At 42.0% G+C, this 22949-nt stretch overlaps 1 protein-coding gene across 2 annotated transcripts in view; it reads right to left on the reverse strand.

The window, feature by feature from the left end:
* Nucleotides 1–17427: 17427 nt before the first annotated feature.
* The window catches only part of Esyt2 (extended synaptotagmin 2), a 110660-nt gene continuing 105138 nt past the window's right edge, over nt 17428–22949 (reverse strand). For both annotated transcript variants that reach the window (XM_038336074.2, XM_038336075.2), the window contains 2 exons: nt 22691–22740; nt 17428–22575 (listed from right to left, as the gene is read on the reverse strand). In XM_038336074.2, coding sequence (XP_038192002.1) covers nt 22530–22575; nt 22691–22740 — 96 coding nt within the window. In that variant the 3' untranslated portion in view covers nt 17428–22529. The remainder of the gene's footprint in view (nt 22576–22690; nt 22741–22949) is intronic.

Raw genomic sequence — 22949 nt, forward strand, 5'->3', positions numbered from 1 at the left:
TCTCAAGACTGCTTCCTGCCTATTGTCTTGGGGGAAGAAGCCTGAAAATGTGGGTGCTGGTCATAACCTGGGGTAGCTGGTTGCTTTACTCCTATCTATGGTTTGTGGTATGTAACTGTCCAGTTTCTCTTGGACCTGGCAAGATGTTGGCAGAACAGAGGACAAAGTTAACTTTAGGAAGGAAAATTTTTTAGGACCAGGGAATTGAGAGGGGTGATCTTGGAATTGAAAGGGGTGTATCTGGAATCTGAGCTGTTTAAGGTGGATCCTTTAATTCGGGTTCCTCAAAATCACAAGAATATTTTGATTTGGTGAAGACATAAGTTCTAGACATACACATTGTATAATGTCAGAATGGCTGTGACAGATGTTTTTGCCCAATGAAAAGTATTTTTAAGGCTATGGAAGGCAGTGTGAGAGAGAAATTTGATAACTTGTACTTGTCCTCACACCTTTATAACTTGCATTTGTATATCTTAAAACATCCTTTATTTAGAACATGTTAAATTATACTGAAATTTGGTGAGTTTGTTATTTTAAACTGAGAAGACCTCTCAGCTGTCAAACTGTATCAGAGATCTTTGAGAAGGATAAAATTTTACTTGAGTTATTGATTTAAAAAATGACAGAGAACTTGCTTGGTTGTCTACCTAGAGGTTCTCCTCAGGGTCCTCCATGGTCGTTGTGGGCCATATTTGCCTCTTGTTGTTAGAAGCAGGGCCTGCCAGACTCCAGAAGATCCTGTGTTAGAAAATCTTTAGGAAGACAAGCCTACCTTGACCTGAGCAGCTAGGCTGTCGATTCCAGTAATTCTGTCCACTGTCTAGAGATCTTCAGTTTAGACGAAAGGTAGTTTTTCCCAGTGATTAGCACCTTTACTTGATGAAGCAAATTGTGGATGGACAGGATGCCCACCTGTCTTCTTTGGAGGAAATATAGTGCTGCTGCTAGGAACCAACCTGTCTCTCTGTTATAAAAAGTCTTTTAATAATTAAACATTTAAGTGCCATATTCCCAGATCTCTGAGCAGTTGAGGGCTATTATAGATAAGGTATAACTACAGAATAGAATCTGCCTGGAGAGCTGGGTCCAAGCTTGACTCTACCAGCTCTCAACTTAACAGGTAATATTTATACTTGTGAAAAACAAAGAAGAAAAAACTGCTTGCAATAAAAGCTTAATGGTAGAACTGACAATAGTAGAGAACAGCTTAATATATTTTAAAGCAGGGTTGAGTCACATATACAGCATTCCCATAAGAGACTCAAAAGGCACGTAATCCAAACCAATCTAAAACATGAGGATTATTGTTTTCTTAGTATGGGATGAGATACAATTAACAGACAATTGTAACATTTAACAGTAAATATATGTACATTAACACCCAGTTGAACCCAAGTTTTATACACATATACACAGAGTTAAAGCCAACTTATGTTTATACATAATGAAGTCACATGTATGTGTACACACACATACACATTAAACGGGAGTTGAACAAAGTGGGTACTTTTAGTGGGCCCTACCAAAAGCATACCACTGTGCAAAACACACATGTAACAGAGTCAGTCAGAGAAATTTAGAGACAAAACGTAAGTAAACCGTGAGACTAGGCAAGAAATAACTCAGTAAAGCTTTCCGTACTTGATCCTTTAGTCAAGATGGTAATGAGGTCATCTGACCTTAGTCAAAATGGTGGCAGTCATGTGTAGTATGGAGAAACCACATTTTTAGGGAAGCAGCAGGAAGTTTTAAACAGATACAAATAACAAGAGACACATAGAGGCCATGTCGAACACACATTCAAAACAGAATTACATCTGTGTGGCCATACCATTCACACATTCTTTAATACATGAAGTAGAAAAATTACTTGGCACATCCGTGTTGCTGCTGGAACTGGAAACAGTTGCCTCGCCGATCCTACTAATCTTCCCGGTTTCTGCGGGACCAGAGGTAGTGGTGGCAGAGACAGAATAGAAGGAATAGGAGAGTGAGAAGGAATACTAATGAGAAAAAGAACGTTTACATGCAGGTGGGGGTGGCGCTGCCCAGGGAAAGGAAAAGTTGAAGGGCTTAAGATGCTGGCAGCGGGACACTGGCAGTCCTGTTTGCTGGTAGAAATCAGAAAGTTTCCACTTTAGGTTATTATCCTGGGGTACGCAGGCCATTTGCTAGTGCAGACGTGGACAAGGTAAGTAATTTGTAAGTAAGGCAGAGTGTTTAGGGCCTCCAAATGACACACCAGCGGGGAGATTCGATGGATAGTTTTTGAGGGTTTGTTTCCCATGGCTAAGAACATGAAAACGGCAAAAACCCAAGGCAACTAACCAGACGTCTCTAGAATAGTAGCACATGGGTTGAGAATTAGGCCAGGCCAATTTCAAGACCTGTCGGCACAGGAATTGGGAGAGATAGGACTGCTTCGAGTGACCTGAACAGTAATGTCGATATGGCCACTTACAAATGTTCGAGGAAAAAAACCCAAAAATCCCAAACAGCAGCGCCACGACCACTTTCAAGTGATCCGAACAGAGGCGGCACCAAATCTCAGTTTTTAGCCATGGGGAGCAATCAGAGATGAATGTGAGCGAAAGCTGACTTGGAGAAGGGAACCTTATCATTTGCAGTAATGCAGCAGGCACGGGAAGTTGAAAAATGGTCAGAGTCTCGGGTCCCCACACATCGCCTGCCTGCAAACGGGAGGGAACGTGGGAAGAGCCTGGCTGAGTCTCGCACCAATGTTAATATTTATAAAATATATGGTGGGGAGCACTGGTCCCACAAGGAGCAGTAGCAGGTCACCAAGGCTTCGGTGGGTCCCCTTGAGGGTGGGAGACTGTGGCAGTGAGAGACAGACAGATGCAACATTCAGAGAGACAGTTTGGGTACAGAGTTTATTTAGTGGGTTATGAAGAGGAAAGGGGGAAGGGAGAGAAGGGGGAAGAGGGAGAAGAGGGAAAGGGGAGAAGGGAGAGGGGCAGTAGTTACTTCTTCACAGAAGAGGGGCAGGAAGAGAGAGCAGGCTGGAGAGGAGGCAGGGGATCTGCTTACGTTGGCTGAAGGGGAGGGTTGGGAGTGGGCAGAGATTGTCTCTTTAAAGGGAAAGTCAGCAAAATAATCACAACAAGTAGTATACAGTAAATGTATAGCTGACAGATCTATTGACTATACACATATATACCTACACATCCACGTGGACTAACCCACTATGGGCACATGTGTTCTTTGGATAAACCATTGTCAATTCTGTAGAAATCTAGTGAAATCATGGCATTTCTCTTTTCTATAGTATCCCAGCAGTATATAAACCTGACTTTTCCTGTAGGGCAACCAGATACCTTCCCCACTCCATATACACCATAAAGCCATGGTGTGAAAAGAATTCACTCAGTCAAGTCTTAGTTCTCACAGCCAAAATATACATAACAATAGTACCCCCATAAACTTTCTTTATTGATAGTACTCCCTGATAAGAAAGGAGCCTCATACAGGAGGCAATATGTCAGTTCTAACAGCAGGCTAAGGAAGGTGTAATCCATTGGCCTTCTGCTCTGACTTAACAAGCTACTAATATTCTGTATGTACCCTTCACTTTAGTGTCTCTGTCATCTCAGTCTCTCCTTAGTGAGCCCTGGCTCGTGTGGCTTGAATCGCACCTCCGGCATGATTGTGACTCCCATGGAAAAGCCCCCAAATCGATGAAAATAAAGAAGCGCAAATGCCCCCCACCCCCAGCTGCAAGTACTCAAAAAGAGGAACTCAAGCTGATCTTAGCCTGGCAGAGAGCACACTTGAGAAGGGCGTTTCCCAACATGTGGCCCTGGGCCCATGGGAAAAGCAGTCCTATTCCCCTCTCCCCCGTCCACCGTGGAACCTCCAAATATTAGATATTTCTCTTAGATGAGCCTCTCTGCCAACGCAAATAATTCCAGTCAGAATGAATTAAACCGAATTAAAAAATGCCCATGTTTAATGGAATGCTCCCCTGGTGGCCCCAGGGAAACATGGAGATGGAAAAAGAGAGAGCGCTGAGACTGTGTTCAATCGCTGGGGGGGGGGGGCAGTTTAAATAGCCTGTGGGAGTGGTCCCGACCTTCCCTGGGGAGGGGTCTTATGCCAGGAACTGGGGTGAAGCCTCCAGACAAACAATCCAGACTTTTTGTATAAAGGAGTGTTAAGGAGCTGGGGTGATGCTTCTGACCAAATGGTGACCCCTGCCCAGGGACGGTCAAGACCACTCCCACAGGCTATTTAAACTGCCTCCCAGAAAATGAACACGTAGTCTCCCCTTTTCCCTTGCTGGTGGTCGATTTGGTTCTTTCCCCCTCTCTGAGTTTTCCTGGAAGCTACCCAGGAGAGCTGGCGTCCATTAAACCTGGGCCTTTTCTAATTCGGTCTGATTTGGTCTAATTTATATTATTGCATGGGCAGACAGGCTTATTGGGCCAAAGGAAAAAACTTAACAGTCTTCTTTGGAGATGGTAGTGTATGTGCTAGGCATGACTATCTCTAGAATAGAAAGTTTAAGTATTTCGAATGTCATATTCAGCAGATTTTCGAAGAGTTGAGGACCATCTAGTGTGTCTGATTTGCGACTTAAATTTGAAAACATATAAATCAGATGTGTGTAGTTCAAGGAGAGAGAGAGAGAGAGAGAGGGAGAGGAGAGAGAGAGAGAGAGAGAGAGAGAGAGAGAGAGAGAGAGAGAGAGAGAGAGAGAGAGAGAATGAGAATATGAAACATGAAACTTCCGGAAGTGTAGAGCAGAGATCTGGGGATCCTGCCTTTGTGTAAGCTGGAACACGGAGCAGGCAGTTGCAGGGAGAGAGAACTTTAGGAGGTGGCTGAGAGCAGAAACTGAAGCTGCAGTGAGAGCTGAGAGATAGTGTAGTCCGCAGGCAGGGCTTCAGTTTTCAGGCCACGAAAGGGTTGAGAACATGGCTGAAGTGAGAGGGCAGAGGAAGATGAGGGTCTCCTGGAGAGAGGTTAAGAGGAAGTTAGAGAGATGAGAATGTAAGGGAAAGGGAAAGGGAGCTGGTGAATGTCACCTGGTTTGGGCCTGTGAGAAAACGACCCCTTCCTGTTGGGGTGGGCCCTGTAGAGTGGGTGGACCTAGAGAGGAACAGGCAGAATCAAAAATGGGGTATATGGCTTCAGGAAGGGAGGGGGAGCAGAGGCTGCTGCAGGCAGCCTATGTAACAACACAACAGCAGAAGCAGGGATGGCACAGGGGTGAGTGTGGTGGGGACAGCCTCGGGCTTGCACTGAAAGGCAGAAGGAGACAGGGCTGCTGGAGGGCTCCAGGAGCCTCCGGAGGGAGGACGTGGGCCTTTGGCGAGTTTGCGAGTTCTGGAAGCAGCTTGAAGGAGAGGCCTTTCTGAGTCAGGACAGTTGGAGCAGCAGTGTGCTCTTTGGCAGCGACAGTGAAGGAGAGCTCCTGAGGCTGTAGGGCAGCGGGGGTGGGGGTGGATGGTGGGTGGTGGGGTTTGCCTGAGGACAGGGAGACTTCAGAGAGGTGACAGGACCGGCCGAGGGGGCGGGCCCAGAGCGCTGGGCTGTCAGTGTATCTTGGGAGCGGTAGCTGAGGTTTGAATGGCCAATTGGAGAACAGGAACTGCAAAGGAAAAGTGGAGAAGCTTTCGGAAAAACTGGCGGGGACTGAAGGAGGCACTGGACATCTGGAAGAAGAGAGGAGGGGGGGGGAGGTACTATCTCCTTCAGTCTGTTCCCATAAAATTGTAAAGGTTATCCTTTTGCTTGATTTTCTAGGAAATATAAGGGCTATTTTGCGTGTTAAGATGTGTTGGTAATGTGTGTGAGTTGGAGTTTCAGTCGGGCTGGAGGGAGCAAATTCTATCACCATTGTTGGCTGGCTAGCCAGGGCATCCCCTGGTTTTTAGTGACTGTTAAGGAGGCCTCTATGAGAGAGGAGTCATCACCTAAGCTCAGTCACCAAAAGGAGCCACCAGAATTGAAGGAAAATCTGCCAATGAAGCTGAACACACTGAAGGCCATGGCGGGGTGCGTTCTCCCCACCCCCAGAAGACAGAGCAAGGATATTTGACACCCAACTGTCATCACCTGGTGTCTTGTGGAATGTTTAGGATGGCTAGTAAGGGAAAACTCACCAATTAGCCGCTGTGGGATGAAGTGAATGGGAACCAATGAGAACTGAGTGTGTGTGTGTGTGGGGGGAGGGGGGTGGTCCTGTAGATCGATCTGGTTATGATTCTATTTCCAGAACTAATGTTAAGGAATTGCCCCCTCCACCGCCCCCAGTTGGTACAGGACAGACCCAGACACCAAATTCTCAGCACAAAGGAGATTTATTACCCTGGAGGGGCAAGCTCTGGGTAGGCTGCAAAGGCAGGCAGCAAGCAGCATCAAGCTTTAGAAAGCAAGGGTCTTTTTTTTTTGTTGTTGTTGTTTCAGAAGTATGTTTTTAAGGAGAAAAAAAAAGGGGAGTCTGTGCTAGAGTGAGTTGGTAAGCCCTGAATGGATATATTACCCAAATAATCAATTTTGATTGTTGGATCTTGGTGTTGAGCCTCAGGAATGAGTCAGTGGCCATACAGAGAATGGACCTTGGGGACCAGTTTTAGGAATGTAATCTCACAGTTTTTAGCAAAAGAGGAAAAGGGAGAAAAGGGCAAAACCTGTCAGCAGCATCTTTGCCATGCTCAGCCCTGTTAGAGTTCTTTACCATGGCCTCCTTACAACTCTGTCACATATGTGGTGCTTAGTTCACTGGCCATTTGGAGAGCATCCTGAATATTCTCTAGTTCACTGGCCATTTGGAGAGAATCCTGTACTCAAGCAGCAGACCCCCACTCAAGGAGGTTCGTCACTCCATACCACGTAGAGGATGGTGACCATCCTGGGATTTCTTCCGCTCAGCCTCAAATGCATAGCTTATTACAGGAGATAGGCAAATCTTCTGAGAACTCATCTTTGGCTGTGCCAAAGCCTTGTATAACTTTTCCTGGGTAGCCAATTTCTATTTACCCTGGATACAGAGAGGAATAACAGAGCAAATAAATGGTCCTGTTCAAGTCTGTTGTGACAAACCAATGAGTTCTGTGAGATTACTGATAGGAGGCTGGGTGAGAAGCCACTTACAGGAGCATATGTGACGTAGGCAGCGGCACCATGGGTGATGACTCACCAAAGCTACATCACCGGAGCTGGCAACACCACTAAAGGGTCTCCTCCTATGAGAAATTTTTATTACTTATGTACCCTTGGAGAGGAGAGACGCGTTGTGAGCCTTTTCCCTCCCTCTGTATGGGATTACATGCAGATAAACACAGCTGCTTTGATCCAAGGTAGCATTCATTAATCATGTTCAGCTTGAAGGAAACAGGCACAAAAGAAGCTTATTACTTTGTCTTTAACCAGAGCAGCCTGGGCACTTTGCAGATGTTTTATTGCTTGGGTTTTTGGAAGCCTTGCGCAGCAGCAGGAGATGGCAAGAGTGTTAGAGCTCTCTTACACATAGGCCTTGAGTACTATAACTCTTATCCCTACAGCTCAGCTCCTCGATATCCAATGTCTGCTTTTTACTGCCATCACTTCTCCTTGTATGTTTCGTCTACTCGTCATTTTGGCCCTGGCTGTTCTCTTAGAGTTTGGTTGCCTCTCATTGATATTGCCAGTTGCGGTGATTGTCACTGTCACCACTGCTGTCCTGCCAGAAACAGAGGCCGCAACAGTTACAGCTGACACACTAAAACCAGCAAGGCCTATTTGGGAGCTTGCAACACTAGCACCACTACTTACAGCTGTTAACTAGGTCATTCTGCTCTGCTAATGGTTGAGGCACGATTAATAAAAACCCAGAGACAGATATTGAGGTTCAACCTGAAGACCAGAAAAACAAAGCAGTCGAGGCTCTTACCTCGACCTCAGTCTGAAATGGCAATCCTGCCTCCAGTAATCTCAGAATGAGACTGAGAGCTGTCTCCTCCCATTTTATAATCCTCTCTAGTTCTGGGATTAAAGGGGCGCACCACTACTGCCTGGTTTCTATGGCGAGCTAGTGTGGCTACTGGGATTATAGGTGTGTGCCATTGCTGCTTGGTCTGTAAGGCTGCCCAGTGCAGCTGTTTTACTTTTCTGATCTTCAGGCAAGCTTTATTTATTAAAATACAAATGAAATGCCACCACAAATGTCATGAAGATGAAAAGCAAGCACGGAAAGTAAGGACCACTCCCAAGAAGCCTTATCACTGGCTTAATGTTGCAACCCCAGCTACCGTACAAGTCTATAGCTGAATCAAAAGTGAACCAAGCAAACTGGTCGTACAATCAGAAAGGGTATGGACAAGTTTTGTACCAATTATGGCAGACCTTCATGTAAATAAAGGATAATGTTTGAACCAATAATGGAGGAGTCCCTTATGCAAATGAAAGATCACAGAAGTCCTTTATGCAAATGAAGAACTGTGTTTACATTAGTAACAGTCCAATTTCTGGACTGTGGTGGTTTGAATAGGTATGGCCCCATAGACTTATGTGTTTGAATGCTTGGTACATAGGGAGTGGCACTGTTAGGAGGTGTGGCCTTGTTGGAGGAAGTGTGTCACTGTGGGGGTGGGCTGGGCTTGAGATCTTATATATGCTCAAGATATGCCAAATGTGGGAGAGTTCACTTCTTATTCCCTGCGGATGAAGGTGTAGGACTCTTAGCTCCTTCTCCAGGATCATGTCTGCTTGCATGCCACCATGTCCTGCCATGATGATAATGGACTAAAATTCTGAATTATAAGCCAGCTCCAATGAAATGTTTTCCTTTAGAAGAGTTGCTGTGGTCATGGTGTCTCTTTACAGAAATAGAGAACCAAACTAGGGCATGGACCATCAAGGAAAGTGGCCTAGGCAGAAAATACTCTAGGGTTACTTACAATGTATTAAGGTTTCTGATAGCAACATGTCTGGTTGTGCTTTCAGGTGCCAGAGTTGTACTTTGGCAACAAGCAGATGTGGTAGCAGTGTAGCTTCCTCTAGGTGTCAAAGAAACCTGGTACTAGGTATACCCCCAGGAATCCACAAGGATGACGCCAGCCAAGACTCCTAGCAATGGTGAAGAGGGTGCCTGAACTGGACTTCCCCTGTAATCAAATTTGTGAATATCTCAATTATCATCATAGAGCCTTCATCCAGATGGAACCAGATGCAGAGATCCACAACCAAGCATCAAGCCTAGCTCCAGGAAACCAATCAAAGTGAGGGAGGAGGGAATATATGACCAAGGGATATCAAGATCATAATGGAGAAATCTACAGAGACAGCTGAACCAAGCTCACGGAAACTCATGAACTCTAGACTGTGGAGTCTCCATGGAACTCAACAAGGCCCTCCATATGTGGGAGACAGTGGTGAAACTTGAACTATCTGTGAGCATCTGGCAGTGGGACCAGAATCTAATTCTGGGGCATGAGCTAGCTTGCTGGAACCCATTCCCTGGGGTGGGATGCAATGCTCAACCTTAATGTAGGGGAGAGGGGCTTGGTCCTGCCCTAAATCAACGTGCCAGACTTTGTTGACTCCCCATTATCTGTTAGGAAGAGTAGATGAGGGGTGGACTGGGGGGGGGGAGGCAAGGGGAGGCAGGAGGAGGAATGGGAGGGTAAACAGTGGTTGGAATGTAAAATGAAATAAAAATAAATAAATAAAAATAAAGTGTTAAAAGCAATTAGTATTTACAAGAGAGTAGTGTATCTAGTTTCTTGGCTAGGCAGCCAGGGCACCAAGGGTGGATGTAACAGCTGTTAACTAGGGAGTCAGACTATTCTGCCACCAACATCTTAGGTTATTTAGAGGAAAACAAATATCAAAAGGGATAATGAGGTTTACTGCTAACATTAACAGTGATGCAACAGTATTTGACAATGTTTGACTCCTATCTTACCCACAGGTTCCAGGGAGAGGTAGGACCTTCTAATCACAAGTAACAGAAAATGATCTTAGAAAATGTGGAAGGGAGGAACTTTAAAGTTGTTCTACTGATGCACCAATGTCACCTGAACCTGTATGGGGAATGGAACTGTCTGGTGTGGTGTTATACCAGCATCTGTCCAATACACACTTGATTATGAGCCTTTCAGGTCCAGTATAGTGCTATGTTGTTTGTGTTTTAATAAATAAACCTTGCCTGAAGATCAAAGAGCAAAGCCATACTAGCCAGTCATACAGAACGAGTGGTGGCACACACCTTTAATCCCAGGACTCAGGAGACAGAGGCAGAAGGATCTGTTAGTTCAAGGCCACCCTGGGCTACACAAGATTGAATCTATCTAAAAGAGAAACAGGTCGCTCACACAAAGGTAATCCCAGAATTTGGGATCATAGGAATCATTAATCCCAGCACTAGGAAGGTGGAGACTGTAATGATATGGCTGGGCAGAGAAAGGAATATAAGGGGGAAGAGACAGGAACTCAGTGGAGTGTGGAGTGTGGGTTGGGGAGTTTGAGGGTTTGTGGACACAGGATCTTGCCCCAATTTGGTCTGAGGTAGAAGTAAGAGCCAGTGGTTGGCTGCTTTGCTTCACTGAGTTTCAGGTTGAACCCCAGTATCTGTCTCTGGGTTTTTATTGTTCATGCCATAGTCCACCACATGTCCAAAAACGGGAAGTAACCCAAATGTCTATCAATTGGCAAATGCGCAAACAGAAGCATTCTGTCTATTCAGTGGAATGGTGTTCAGCCATAACAAAATACATGCTGACAAGTGCTTTACCAGTAATAAACTTGAAGCATGACGCTCAGTGAAAGAAGCCAGGCGCTAATAGCTATAGGGAGCAATGTTCTTGTAGAAAAGTTCCAACTATTCTACAGTCTGCAGAGACAGAAAGTCAGGATTTGCTGTAGTGGAAGGTGATGAATGGAGACTGCTAATGTTGGTGAGTTTTGGGGTAATGAACATTATTAGAAGTTTGGCACATCACTTGCATACTTTAAGAGAGAAAATTTCGTGGTCGAAATTATATCTCAGAGATCTTTTTAAAAAATATTTATTTATTCATTATGTATACAATATTCTGTGTGTATGTCTGCAGGCCAGAAGAGGGCACCAGACCCCATTACAGATGTTTGTGAGTCACCATGTGGTTGCTGTGAATTGAACTCAGGACCTTTGGAAGAGCAGGCAATGCTCTTAACCTCTGAGCCATCTCTCCAGCCCCTCTCAGAGATCTTATAAAGTATGAACATTAATACAGATGCTTAGAGCTGGGTTGACATCACAGTTTCTCTGAGCTGGCATTAGAAGCTTATCATAGGTCAGCAAAATAGCTATGATCACAACATCAAAATGCTACACCGGTGGAGGCTTGATTCACCAAAGTCCACCCAATCAGGAACCAAAGAATAACACAAAGTCACAGAACACAATAAATTTCAAACAAGGGTTATTAGGGCTGCCTCAGCTTGGGCAAGAAGCAGCAGGGAACTGAGCAGGAGGCAGGCTTTATAAAGGATTTCTTGGGGGAGAAGTTTTCCAGGGTGATTTCCAAGGTGGGCCGTGGTGAGATTTTCAAGGCAAGTTCAGGGATTGGTGGGTTTTGGTAGGTTTTCAAACCTGGAAGTGGACTTTAACTTTTTACCCTATAAACATAACTAGATAGCTCTTTCCAGCACTGAATGTCCTTTGTTTTTTAAATGGGTTTTTCTTTTTCTGCTTTGGTATAGATTCACTGAACATAGATTTCATTCATTCTGATATTTTCATACTTGTCTATTATATACTTTGATAATATTTACCTACCAATTTTGCTGTCTTGTCCCCCATTCCATCCTCTCTGGTTCTGTCTTCCTAAATAGTTCCCCTTCTATTTTATTTAAAAAAGATTTATTATTTATTATGTATACAGTATTCTGCCTGCATGTATTCCTAAATGCCAGAAAAGGACATCAGATCTCATTCTAGATGATTGTGAACCACCGTATGAATGCTTGGAATTGAACTCAGGCCCTCTGGAAGAGCAATCAATGTTCTTCACGTCTGAGCCATCTCTCCAGCCCTATCCACTTCTATTTTTATGTCTTACTTTTTAAAACTATAGCTTCTGCATATGAAAGAAAACATACTACTTTGTATGTACTTTGTATGTATTTCTAAGTCTGGCTTATTATACTTAACAGGACGATCTACTTTCCTGGGAAAGGCCTATTTCCATTCTTCTTTATAGTTGAATGATGACACTGTATTACTCTATGTACAGGGAAGTGAGTGAATTTAAGTTTGCTCTGGCTCCTGGTGCTGCCAACTCTAAGTGACCTGGCAGTAATTACAACACTTCCTGGGACATCAGGTCTTCTCAGAGAAGAAAAGGTTTCAGCTACCTACCTCAGAGGAGTGTGTCCAGGTAAGCACTTGGTCCTTATATGCATCATGTGTCAACATGTATGACAGGATGCTGGTCACCATGAGTGATGGAGATGTGCTTCCACTCATTTCTTTGTTTCCAAACAGCAAGAAAGATGAGACAGACAGAGAACCAGAAATGTATGGCTGGGCCCTATGGAGCACCAGTCGAACAGGGACATGGAGAGTAAGTTGGAGTCCTGTTCCATTTGGATAGAAATTTTGAGTAGGCAAAGGAGTATTGTGGTATTGGCAGTACCATGTCCTGATAAACTAAGGCATGTGGACTGGACTGAAAACCCCACAGGCATATGTATCGAAGTCTAAATGACCAAGAGTCCATTGTTCCAGGCTTTAGAACTAGAAACTTTAGGTCCTTGGGTTGGAGGCTTATTGCACTTTAACTACCAGTAGGCCGTAGCACTTTGCAGCAATTATATGCAGCAGATGGTGTTTGGTAGTGTTACAACCCAGAATAGGTCTTGGGGGATGTGATCTCTGGGCATGAACTACTGTCACAGTTGAGGGGCTTGGGTGAGGCCCTTGATGTTTTTCTGGTACTCAGCCAGAGACTAGGGCATGCAAATTTTCTTTTGTGGCTCTTCACCTCCTTCTATCTTTTGTCAGCTTTGGGTCTCCATCCCCTCTCACCTTCTCTACTTTATCCCTTATTGTGTCTATTGCTTCCGCTCCACTTTATCTGTCCTACGTCCTCTCTGGAACTCTTCAGGCATTTTGTGGCTAACATCTATTGACCCCACCACTGCTACTTCTTCACTTCAGACATCTCTTTGTGTTACTAGCTCAGCCCACACTACTGATAAAGAAGCTTAAATGTAGGCAAGAAAAGACAGTTCAAGAGAAGCCTGTTAATAGGCCTAAGTTATAACAATGAGAGATGGCATTAGAGGGTGTCTCCCCGCTGACTCAGAGAACCAAGTGAGCAGCCTGATTATAAAACCAGGAAAAAAGGTGTGGCAAATTCTCATAGAAAAGAACTGAGCCGGGCGGTGGTGGTGCATGCCTTTAATCCTAGCACTCAGGAGGCAGATGCAGGCAGATCACTGAGTTTGAGGCCAGCCTGGTCTACAAGAGCTAGTTCCATAACAGGCTCCAACACTACAAAGAAATCCTGTCCAAAAAAAAAAAAAAAAAAAAAAAAAAAAAGAAAAGAAAAGAAAACTGTGTATCACTCACAGAATTTCTGGGTGGGCATCTTTCTCCTTTGGTGGCTACATGGTGTCTCTCTGACTCCACCTTCTTTTTTCCTCTATCTGCTTGAAATTCTGCCCTGCCATAAGTGAAAGCAGCTTTATTCATTAACCAATAAAAGCAACACATATACAGAAGGACTTCTCACACCATCTCTGACCTGAGTTTCACTGAGACTTTTGATGGCCATAAAGTTGGTCCAGCAGAAGCCACAGACATGGCTGGGATAGTGTCTTCTAGAGCTGGAGTTGTACTTTGGCAGAAACAAGAGTTTCTTCATGGCATCTGATGAGTGAGACTGCTGGGCTGGCAGTCTCCTGCTCCAGAGAAGTGGAGTCCAGTAAAGGGTCTACCAGCTATCAAGAATTCAAGTCACCTTGACTCTCCAACATCTTAACTTATTTAAGTGAAAAATGAACATTAAAACTGGTGCTTAAAATAAAGGTCTATCATTAACATTCACAGTGATCTAAGAGTATTTTATATTACTTAACAGGACCTTACTTTTAATAAACATTGTTGGGGAGACTTGGGCCATTTTATCTATCTCATGGGTTCTAATGTCAAATGTGTGAAAAAATACCATTTGAATACTAAGTAAAAGTCAGGCACTATGGTTACAGTGGCACAAAACTAATACAGCCATTTACACCTAAGCATTAACACATACTAGAAGAACAGACAAGTGGACAGTTGTCACTGCACTTTCTTTTTTAACATACTTTAACCAGAAACTAAATGATGAAGTCATAAAAGATTGGTAAAATAAGCAAAAAAAATCAAGCAAAAGAATTATCTTGGTCTAGAAAAAAATTATAGACTTTATCCAGAATTACTGAGGAAAAGGCTAAGCATTACAAATATCAGAAGGAAAAAAGGAAAGAAATATCATTACTGATCTTAGGAACCTGAAAAAAAAAAACCCTCACGAAATATTGTGAGTACCTTTAGGTCTGTCAATGATAACCACATGACAATGACACAATAAGCCAAGTTCTTTAATGACACCACCCATCAAAAGTTTATATAGGAAGAGATATAAAATCTTAGTCAGTCTATAAGTACACCAAACTAACAATTCATAGGCCAGGTGTCAATGATATCTTACCATATGTTCAAAGAAGGACTTAGACCTATTTTTTTAGATACTCTTTTTTTTAAAAGAGTTATTTATTATGTATATACAGCATTCTGCTTCCATGTATGCCCACATACCAGAAGAGGGTGCCAGATCTTATTACAGATGGTTGTGACTTAACCTCTGAGCCATATCTCCAACCCTAGACCTATTCTTTAGTTTATTCCAGATGGCAGAAACAGACCATATATTTCCCAACTTATCCTATGACATATGCCAGAATACTAAAACAAGGTAACCATACAATTACACAATATCTCAAAAGAATACAGAAGCAAAATTTCCACCAAGATATCACCAGTTTGAATCCAACAAAATATGAAATTGGATCCAACAATAAAGAAAAAGAATTATACCTTTATAAAGGCAAGATCTTGACACCAAGCCTGATGACCTGAAGTTGATCCCAGGACCCAACAAAAGAGAAGTAGTGTTTCTAACACTGAGATGGAGTCACTCACAGAGAACAAAAAGCCAAGTGTGAAGCACATTTCACAAAAGTCGCCATAGTTGCTAGCCTTTGGCCAGCCTGTTATAGGACTTATGTCAAATTCACACAGAGCAAATAACACCTTTGCTGTTCTTGGATAAACAGCAAAATCACAAAAAAGCAAGAATCCTCTCTTGCACTTAGCATAATTGGTTTAGAAATCAGGAAGTGTGTTGTGTATCCATTTTAGGTGATGTGCATAATGTATTCTGCATGCTGTGTTGTCCACATGTGAATTATATTGTCATATATTACACATCTGTGGTACATACATGTCCTGTTGTATGCTGTATATACTGTTATATATGCTGTGTATATTGTGTTGTATTCCCATTAATGTGAGGCATACAGTATTTGTATTGTATGCTATGAATACTATACTTTTATATTTGTGTTGTGTGTGCCCAGTGTTGTCTATATGCTATGTATTATATTTATGGTATGCTGTGCATATGCTGAGTTGTAGTTATAGTGTTTCAAATATGCTGTGTGTTGTATTGTTTCTGGTGTGTACTAGCTATGCGTCATGCACAGTATGTGTTGTGTCTTGTGCATGTGTTTGACTAAAATGTATCTAGGCATGGTTCTCTCTTAAAATTTATCCCACTTACAGTTCAGTTAATATATATATTTTCTTCATTATACTTCGTTTTGCCAAATTTCCTTTTTTTTTGAGACAAGTTTCTATGTAGCCCAGGTTGCCCTGGAATTACATACCTGAGTTTAGCACTGAACTCCTCATCTTTCTGCCTCTATACCGCAAGTGCTAGAATTACAGGTGCACGCCATCACACCAACCTTATATTGCTCTTTTAAAAACATTTAAAAATAAAATTTACTTTTTATTGTGCGTGCATGTACTTGCCAACATACATGTGGAGTTCAGAGGACAACTTGGAGGAGTCAGTTCTCTCCTACAATATGGATTCTGGGTATGGAACATAAGTTATTTGGCTTAGTGGGAGGGGCCTTTATCTGCTGAGTCATCTCATTAGCCTACAGTGGTTCTTAAAACGTTTTTTAGGTGCTCCTCTCCATCCTTACAGTTCTTTATGTATCCATTCATTTCTCTTTATTCTGTATTACCTTTGTTCCTTGGATTGGGTAGTCCTTATTAACCCATCTTCATATGCCGATTCTTTTTCCATCTGCTCAAATCTGCTGAACTCTAGTGAACCTTGGGTTCCTTATATTCAATTCAAGAGTTTCTACTTGTTCTCCTGTCTCCCTAGTCTTTAGACATGTAGTCTCTCTTGTTTGTTTCAACATATGACAGTAGCTAACTTAAGGCCATCTGGACTTCCTTAGAGACAGTTTCTACTAGTTTGGTCCCTGCCTTTGGCATATGACCTACATTTCATTTCTTTGTGTACCTCATGATTTTGGGGTTAAAAACTTAATATAGTATGACAGTTATGCAAACAATCTTCTTCCTCTTTTCAGGCTTTGTTGCTGATTTCCTGGATTAACTATAATACCTAAAAGGCATATTCTTTGAAGTCTCTGCCTGGCTAGTGTATGCGATTACTTAGTAAGTGAATCAAGATTTTTTTTAGTACTTTGGATCAATTAATCCCCACTCTTTATGGCACCCAGAAACAAGACTAGGACTTTTGTAGATTATTTCCAGAAACGCATATGCCCCCTCCTCACACACACTTTTCTACATCCCCCAAACATTCTACAACCCTCCTTTTATTATTCCTGGCTTTCTTGTGTTGTTTTGTCAACTTCTGTCTCTAGAGGTAATAAAGGCTCAGGCAGCAACAATATTCTGTTTGACAAACACAATGGACAGATTTCCTAGGATCCAGACAAGTCACACAGTAGCAGTTTTCTGGGATAAGACATTTTCTAAATCCATTCTTTCCCCTTTGGAGATTGTAGGTTTTCACTGCTATTATAGTCCTAAGCCTGTTGTATGATTTTTTTAAAAAATATTTATTTATTTTATTATTATGTATACAACATTCTGTCTGTATGTCTGCAGGCCAGAAGAGGGCACCAGACCTCATTACAGATGGTTGTGAGCCACCATGTGGTTGCTGGGAATTGAACTCAGGGCCTTTGGAAGAGCAGGCAATGCTCTTAACCACTGAGCCATCTCTCCAGCCCTGTTGTATGATTTTTTAAAGACATTCATATTTTCTAATTGTTATTACTATTAGAATGTAAGAAATGGAGATTTATAGTCTCATGGTTAAACTCATCAAACATCTGTTTAATCCAAGGTATTTATTTATTAAGGCTATTCTTTTGTAGTTTCCAAGTAGACAACCATTTCTGAAGATACCTTTCCCTCTCAGTATATACATTAAAGACAATTTCTTTTTACAGTGAGATGTCCAGGAATTTCAGAATAAATCAAATAAATTAAGACTTCCTAAATTTCTCATTTTTGTGATGTTTTTAACTGAACATAAATTTATGTTCAGCCTATAATAAAACCGTCCAGAGGTAACTAAAATTCTTTGAGTGAGAACTCATCAAAACAGGAGTCTTATATGGTCAGTCAATGTTTATAGATCATTTATTCAACAGATTTGGATTATCATTTGCATGCTAAGGACAGCTATCAAAAATTAACACTCACACAGTCTCTACTTTTTGTGGTTTATAGTTCAGAGAGAAAAATTATAAGTAGTGCTCAAGCAAAACTTCCTAAGTAAGATGAAGAGGAGCAATACAGTGCCAAGGGTCTGTGCTGGGGAGGCTATTTATGGTTAGACTACTGATAACAGATACTGAGGCAGTCAACCTTAAATTGATGTGAAGGGAAGTGGACACTGTTCAGGTCAGTGTCCTGGGAAGAATGTCATGGTATGCAGAGGTGGGAAGAACCATGGTAATTAAACGAGTACAAGCAGACCCTGGAGGAAATTTGTGGCTGGCGAAGTCTCAGGGCATGGGAGCTATAGGCTCTTAGTGTTAAGTGCAAGGGCAAAGGAAAACAGTAGTGTTTGTTTTTTTGTAGCATGATTAATAAAAAAGCAAAGCAGCCAAGTCACTGGAGAGCTCTTACTTCTAAGAAACCCTCAGACTGAAAGCACAAGTTCCTGTCTCATCGTGGTTTATAGTCCCCTCTAGTGCTGGGATTAAAGGCGTGCACCACTACGCCTGGTTTCTATGGCGAACTAGTGTGGCTACTGGGATTAAAGTGTGTGCCACCACTGCCTGGTCTGGATGGCTGATCAGTGTAGATATTTTACTCTGTGATCTTTAGGCAAGTTTATTTATTAAAATACAAATGAAATAGCACTACGTTTTTTAAAAGATCCCTCTGGATGTTAATAAAAAACAAAGATGGGGGCAGCTGAAACCTGGGAGTTGACCAAGGCCAGCTTAAGGCTGTATCAAGTCAGGACTGAATGAAGATCAGTATATGTGTGTACAAGGGAGGCAGCCAGGGCATGATGCTGTTCAAAGCCCTAGCTCAGGTAACTAGACAGAGACAAAAAAGAGGGAACCCTACTAAGACCTCCTAGAACAGATGCTTTAGAGGGAACATGACACACTGGCCTTCAGTGCTGAAGGAAAGTCTGTTTGTGACACAGATGGTCAGTGGTATTAAGAATACAAATAAAAATGAAAAAGAGAAGGAAAAACGTGCACTTCAATACTTAGATCCTAGGTAAGAGAAACAAGAAAAAGGTCTTTTACAAATACCAACAGTGACGAGTGATACCCAAAGGGTCAAGTGTGACGCAGTGATAGAGTGCTTGTCCAGCATGCATGGTGTTCTGATTTTTTTTTTAATGGAGGGATGTAAAGTAAGGCATTATGAAGGACAAAGAAACTAAATTTGGAGCACACAGTTATAATCTCAGCATTTAGGAAGCTAAGGCAAGAGGACTGCTGGTTGGAAGCCAGTTTTGGCTACCCTGTCAACAAACAAACAAGGCCAAGCAAAGCTGGCATTTCGGCATATAAGCAAAGAAACTGATAGTGTTAGATGGGAAGATGCCTAAGAAAGACCACAGAGTGTTTCCTTAGGCCTGCTGAGACACTAGATACACAACTATTTCCTCATTGTTCAAACAGCACCTATCTCTGCAGGTTGTTTAAGGACTTACAAGTGTTTTAGTCTTATTTAGTCTGCTTTTACTATTCAACCACTGCCCTTCAAAGAGCTGCTTGCAAAACCCAGTCAGACTCTGGGAGCTACGCAGAGAAGAGTCAAATTGAGATGGGAATGAGTAATCTCAAACCTCTTGAACAATGAGAGAATGCACAAACAGCAAATATGCATGATGTAGCATGTGGACTTTCCAAATTATCTGTTTCTACACTAAAACTTTCATTTCAAGAGGCAAACAAAAAAACTTATTACAAGTGAGCTAACAAAAGTTTTATTGAATAAATACGTGTGCTGTTATGTAAAATTAATTAAGCAAAAGCACATTCTGTGATTAAAAAACAAAAACCAAAAACCAACCCTCTATGTTTCTCTTCTACAGTGGACAATCCAGGTGGGACCAGTCATTGCAGCAACCAGAGAATACATAGCCAGCACCTATGCTCTCTGCATCTGCCTGAGGATTTTGAAATAATTCTAAAATCTCTTAAGGCCTGGCCTGTGCATAGGGACTGTCTGTGGAGAAAAATCTAGAGCACAGGATACAAATGGTGGCACACAGAGTTTCAGGGCTGCTTCTGTTGTCATCTAAACTTGACAATCCCTTGGTACTTAAGGCACAAGATAAGCCACCACGTGAATAAGTTAGTGAGCTGCACTTCAAATCACCAATTTTCTCTCGTTGGTTTGGCTCAGAGTAGAAAACTTAAAAGTTCTTCTTTCCTAGATAAGTCATTAAAAACTAAAAGTTAATATTCTGAGAACCCAAAGTGTCTTCCATCTTCAGGACAGCGGAACGTGCCCTGAGGGGAACTCAGTTCCCCCCAGGCAGGACACAGGACGGCCTTCAGGCAGTGGGCTGGTATTACCAGAATCTCTCTCCTTTCCAAAGAGTGTGGAGACAGCTACTAGAGGATTCAGATGACGCAGGCAGGGAGACTGCACCTGAGCTCAGTGGTGCCAGCTTTTGTGACTGCAGCAGAGGGCATCATAGTGAGGTGTTACATTTACTTATTAGAGTATCGTATCCTTAATAATACTCAATTTGCCTAGTTGTTAAGAAAAGTATTATATTAAATAAAATCACACTGAACAGATTAAGCATATGGGCACAAAACCAAGATGTTTAGGTTGTTGGTGAAAAACCACTGACATGATAAAATTTCATCAAGAAAATCTCCTTATAGATTATGACAGTAGCCCTTCAGTGAACTTAATTAAAAAGATACTTTAAAAAATCTAATAGCATGGTCAAGCAACAAGTTTAATAAGTTATCACTTGTCTTTCTCCTGTGACTAAATGCCACCCTTAATGTTTAATGTGATATATGTTCATGTGACATACACATCAACTTTCTCCCACAAAAACCAATCCTGCACACTAATAGAAAAAGATTTATTAACAAGATTCAAAGGAAGGTGTCAACAGACAAGAGAGTGAGGTTACTCTGGCCCTATGACTACCTGGGATGTGCTGTGAAAAGCCACAGACTGTTACAAATGCACCCATGGTACATTACAAACTGAGGCACACTTTCATCTGCTAGACAGGAGGAGAGTGTAAAAGGAACACTCGGCATTCATCATAGGCACTTTGGTATGTTTGGTCACATAAGCTTCCCATAAGTTGTTTAGTTCCAGGAAGAATGTGAAAGGAATTATTCGAATTTTGATTACAAAGCTGTATTTTCCTGCTATAAGTGTACATAGTTTCAAAGGATTTCATAGCTGAGAAGCCCTTCTCATCCCACAGCTTAAAATGCATACTGAGAAAGTCTTCCTACATTTGTGTGTACTTTGTTTAGACATGCATAGCTTATAATACTGTGATATAGCCTCACCTTACAAGGGGTGCTAGGGGTCTCTTACGTATGTAAAACATGCTTTATATAATCTAAAAAGAAAAAAAAGATTCTAAATTAAAAATTGTATAATACTATCTCTATATTATGATCTGACATGGTACAAACTGAGGACATCCAGAAAATGGCAAGACTGACAGCTTCTGTTGCTGGCGCTGGGCAGGATCTCTCCTTTTGTCACATAATGTATCAGGGGAAGTACAGAAAACTCCGTTCAGAGGTGTGCATCCTGTATGATGGATATAGAGCCGGGTTCTCCCACCAAGAGCAGGTGCAGTGCCAGTCTTTAGCACAACACCCCTTGAACTCACCCAATCTGTTTTACCACTTTACACTAACAATGGGCCTATTTTTATAGGGCTAGAGACGTGGACAAAGAAACCAGGCTTGCATCCAATCTGGACAACACCTTATCTCCTAATATTGGCGGTTAGTTCCTATGCTTTGGGCAAAATATAAAGTATGAATTTCTTTTTTTCAAGATAGGGTCTTGCTGTGTAGCCCAGGCTGGTCCTCTAACTCTTGGTCTTCCTGCCTTGGCCTCCCATATCCTGGTATTACGGGTATGAGGTACTACACCTGGCATGTGTGTATCTCTGTACTATTTCATGAATCAGTTATAACAAACAATTATAAATAAACAGTGCACATTTCTTTCTCATGTAATAAATTTCAGATGAATATACTGTGATTCCTGAGCTTTGACAATAGTCTTGGTATTGTCTATTACTCAGTTATAAAACTTTTTAAATAAGTCATTTACTGTCTTCTCACTATATCTCCCTTCCTATTTACAATAATGTTAATTTGAACACTTTTTATCATTAATACTAGATATAAATATCCAATATTTAATAATCTTTCCATTTTTCCCTTAAAAAAGTTGTATCATACAACAGAGTTATGAGAACTTTTTGCTGTAAAGATGAAAATGATTATCTGTCCCAGAATCTAATAAATTTTAGAAGAAATATGTATTTCCTTGATACATTTTTTTCTTCTTCCAAACCAGCATGTAGATAGTATAAAAAAACAGAGTCTATTTACATGGTGTAGTGCACCTCTGGGATGCAAGACAAGGCAGAAATCAGGAATACAGGTGCCTGCTTTCCAGCAGCTGTGGCCGACAGAGCCCCACACAGCAGGAACACACTGCTGTTTACCACTGTACTCTGCAGTGCCCGGTGAAATACTGGAGGGAACTCAATGGGAAATTTATCAATAATATTGGCCAAATTTTTCTTACAACACCAACAGTTTTATAAAATTATTAAGGTATGTATAACTCAATACTTATAAAAATAGCATTGGTACATCTGCAAGAAGTTGAGTTCCATGTTGAGGTGGTGCGACACGTTGAGAAAAAGGCCTTATGTCCAGCATGGCTACGTTATCACCTGAGGCCTTGTTCCATCTTCTGTGAGGTCATACCTGAGAAACACAGAAAAAGTACAATAGGTTTGGGTCAGGCTTCAGAGTGCTGCTGGATGGACACACGGCTAAGTTTCTTTGAGAACTACCTGCTACCTAGGATAGGGGCACTCACCACTGGGTCCAGCCCTTGGCGAGTTCTTCAGATGCCATAGCAACCAGCACCTGTGGGTTAAAAGAAGGTATCGTGAAAATTGTTGAGACTAGCTACCACTCCTTCCGACCTCTCTAGCTACTGAATTTAACGATATGGAACTCTCCCATTCCTCAAAAATTAGGTTCTCATTTTCAAAAATCTTTTCAACCTTTCCATGGCTCAGTATGTCCAATAATTGATTCTTCTTGTATCTAATAGTATTAGGATTATTAGGAAA

The sequence above is a fragment of the Arvicola amphibius genome, chromosome 7, assembly GCF_903992535.2.
Source record: "Arvicola amphibius chromosome 7, mArvAmp1.2, whole genome shotgun sequence".
In the NCBI taxonomy this organism is placed as follows: domain Eukaryota; kingdom Metazoa; phylum Chordata; class Mammalia; order Rodentia; family Cricetidae; genus Arvicola; species Arvicola amphibius.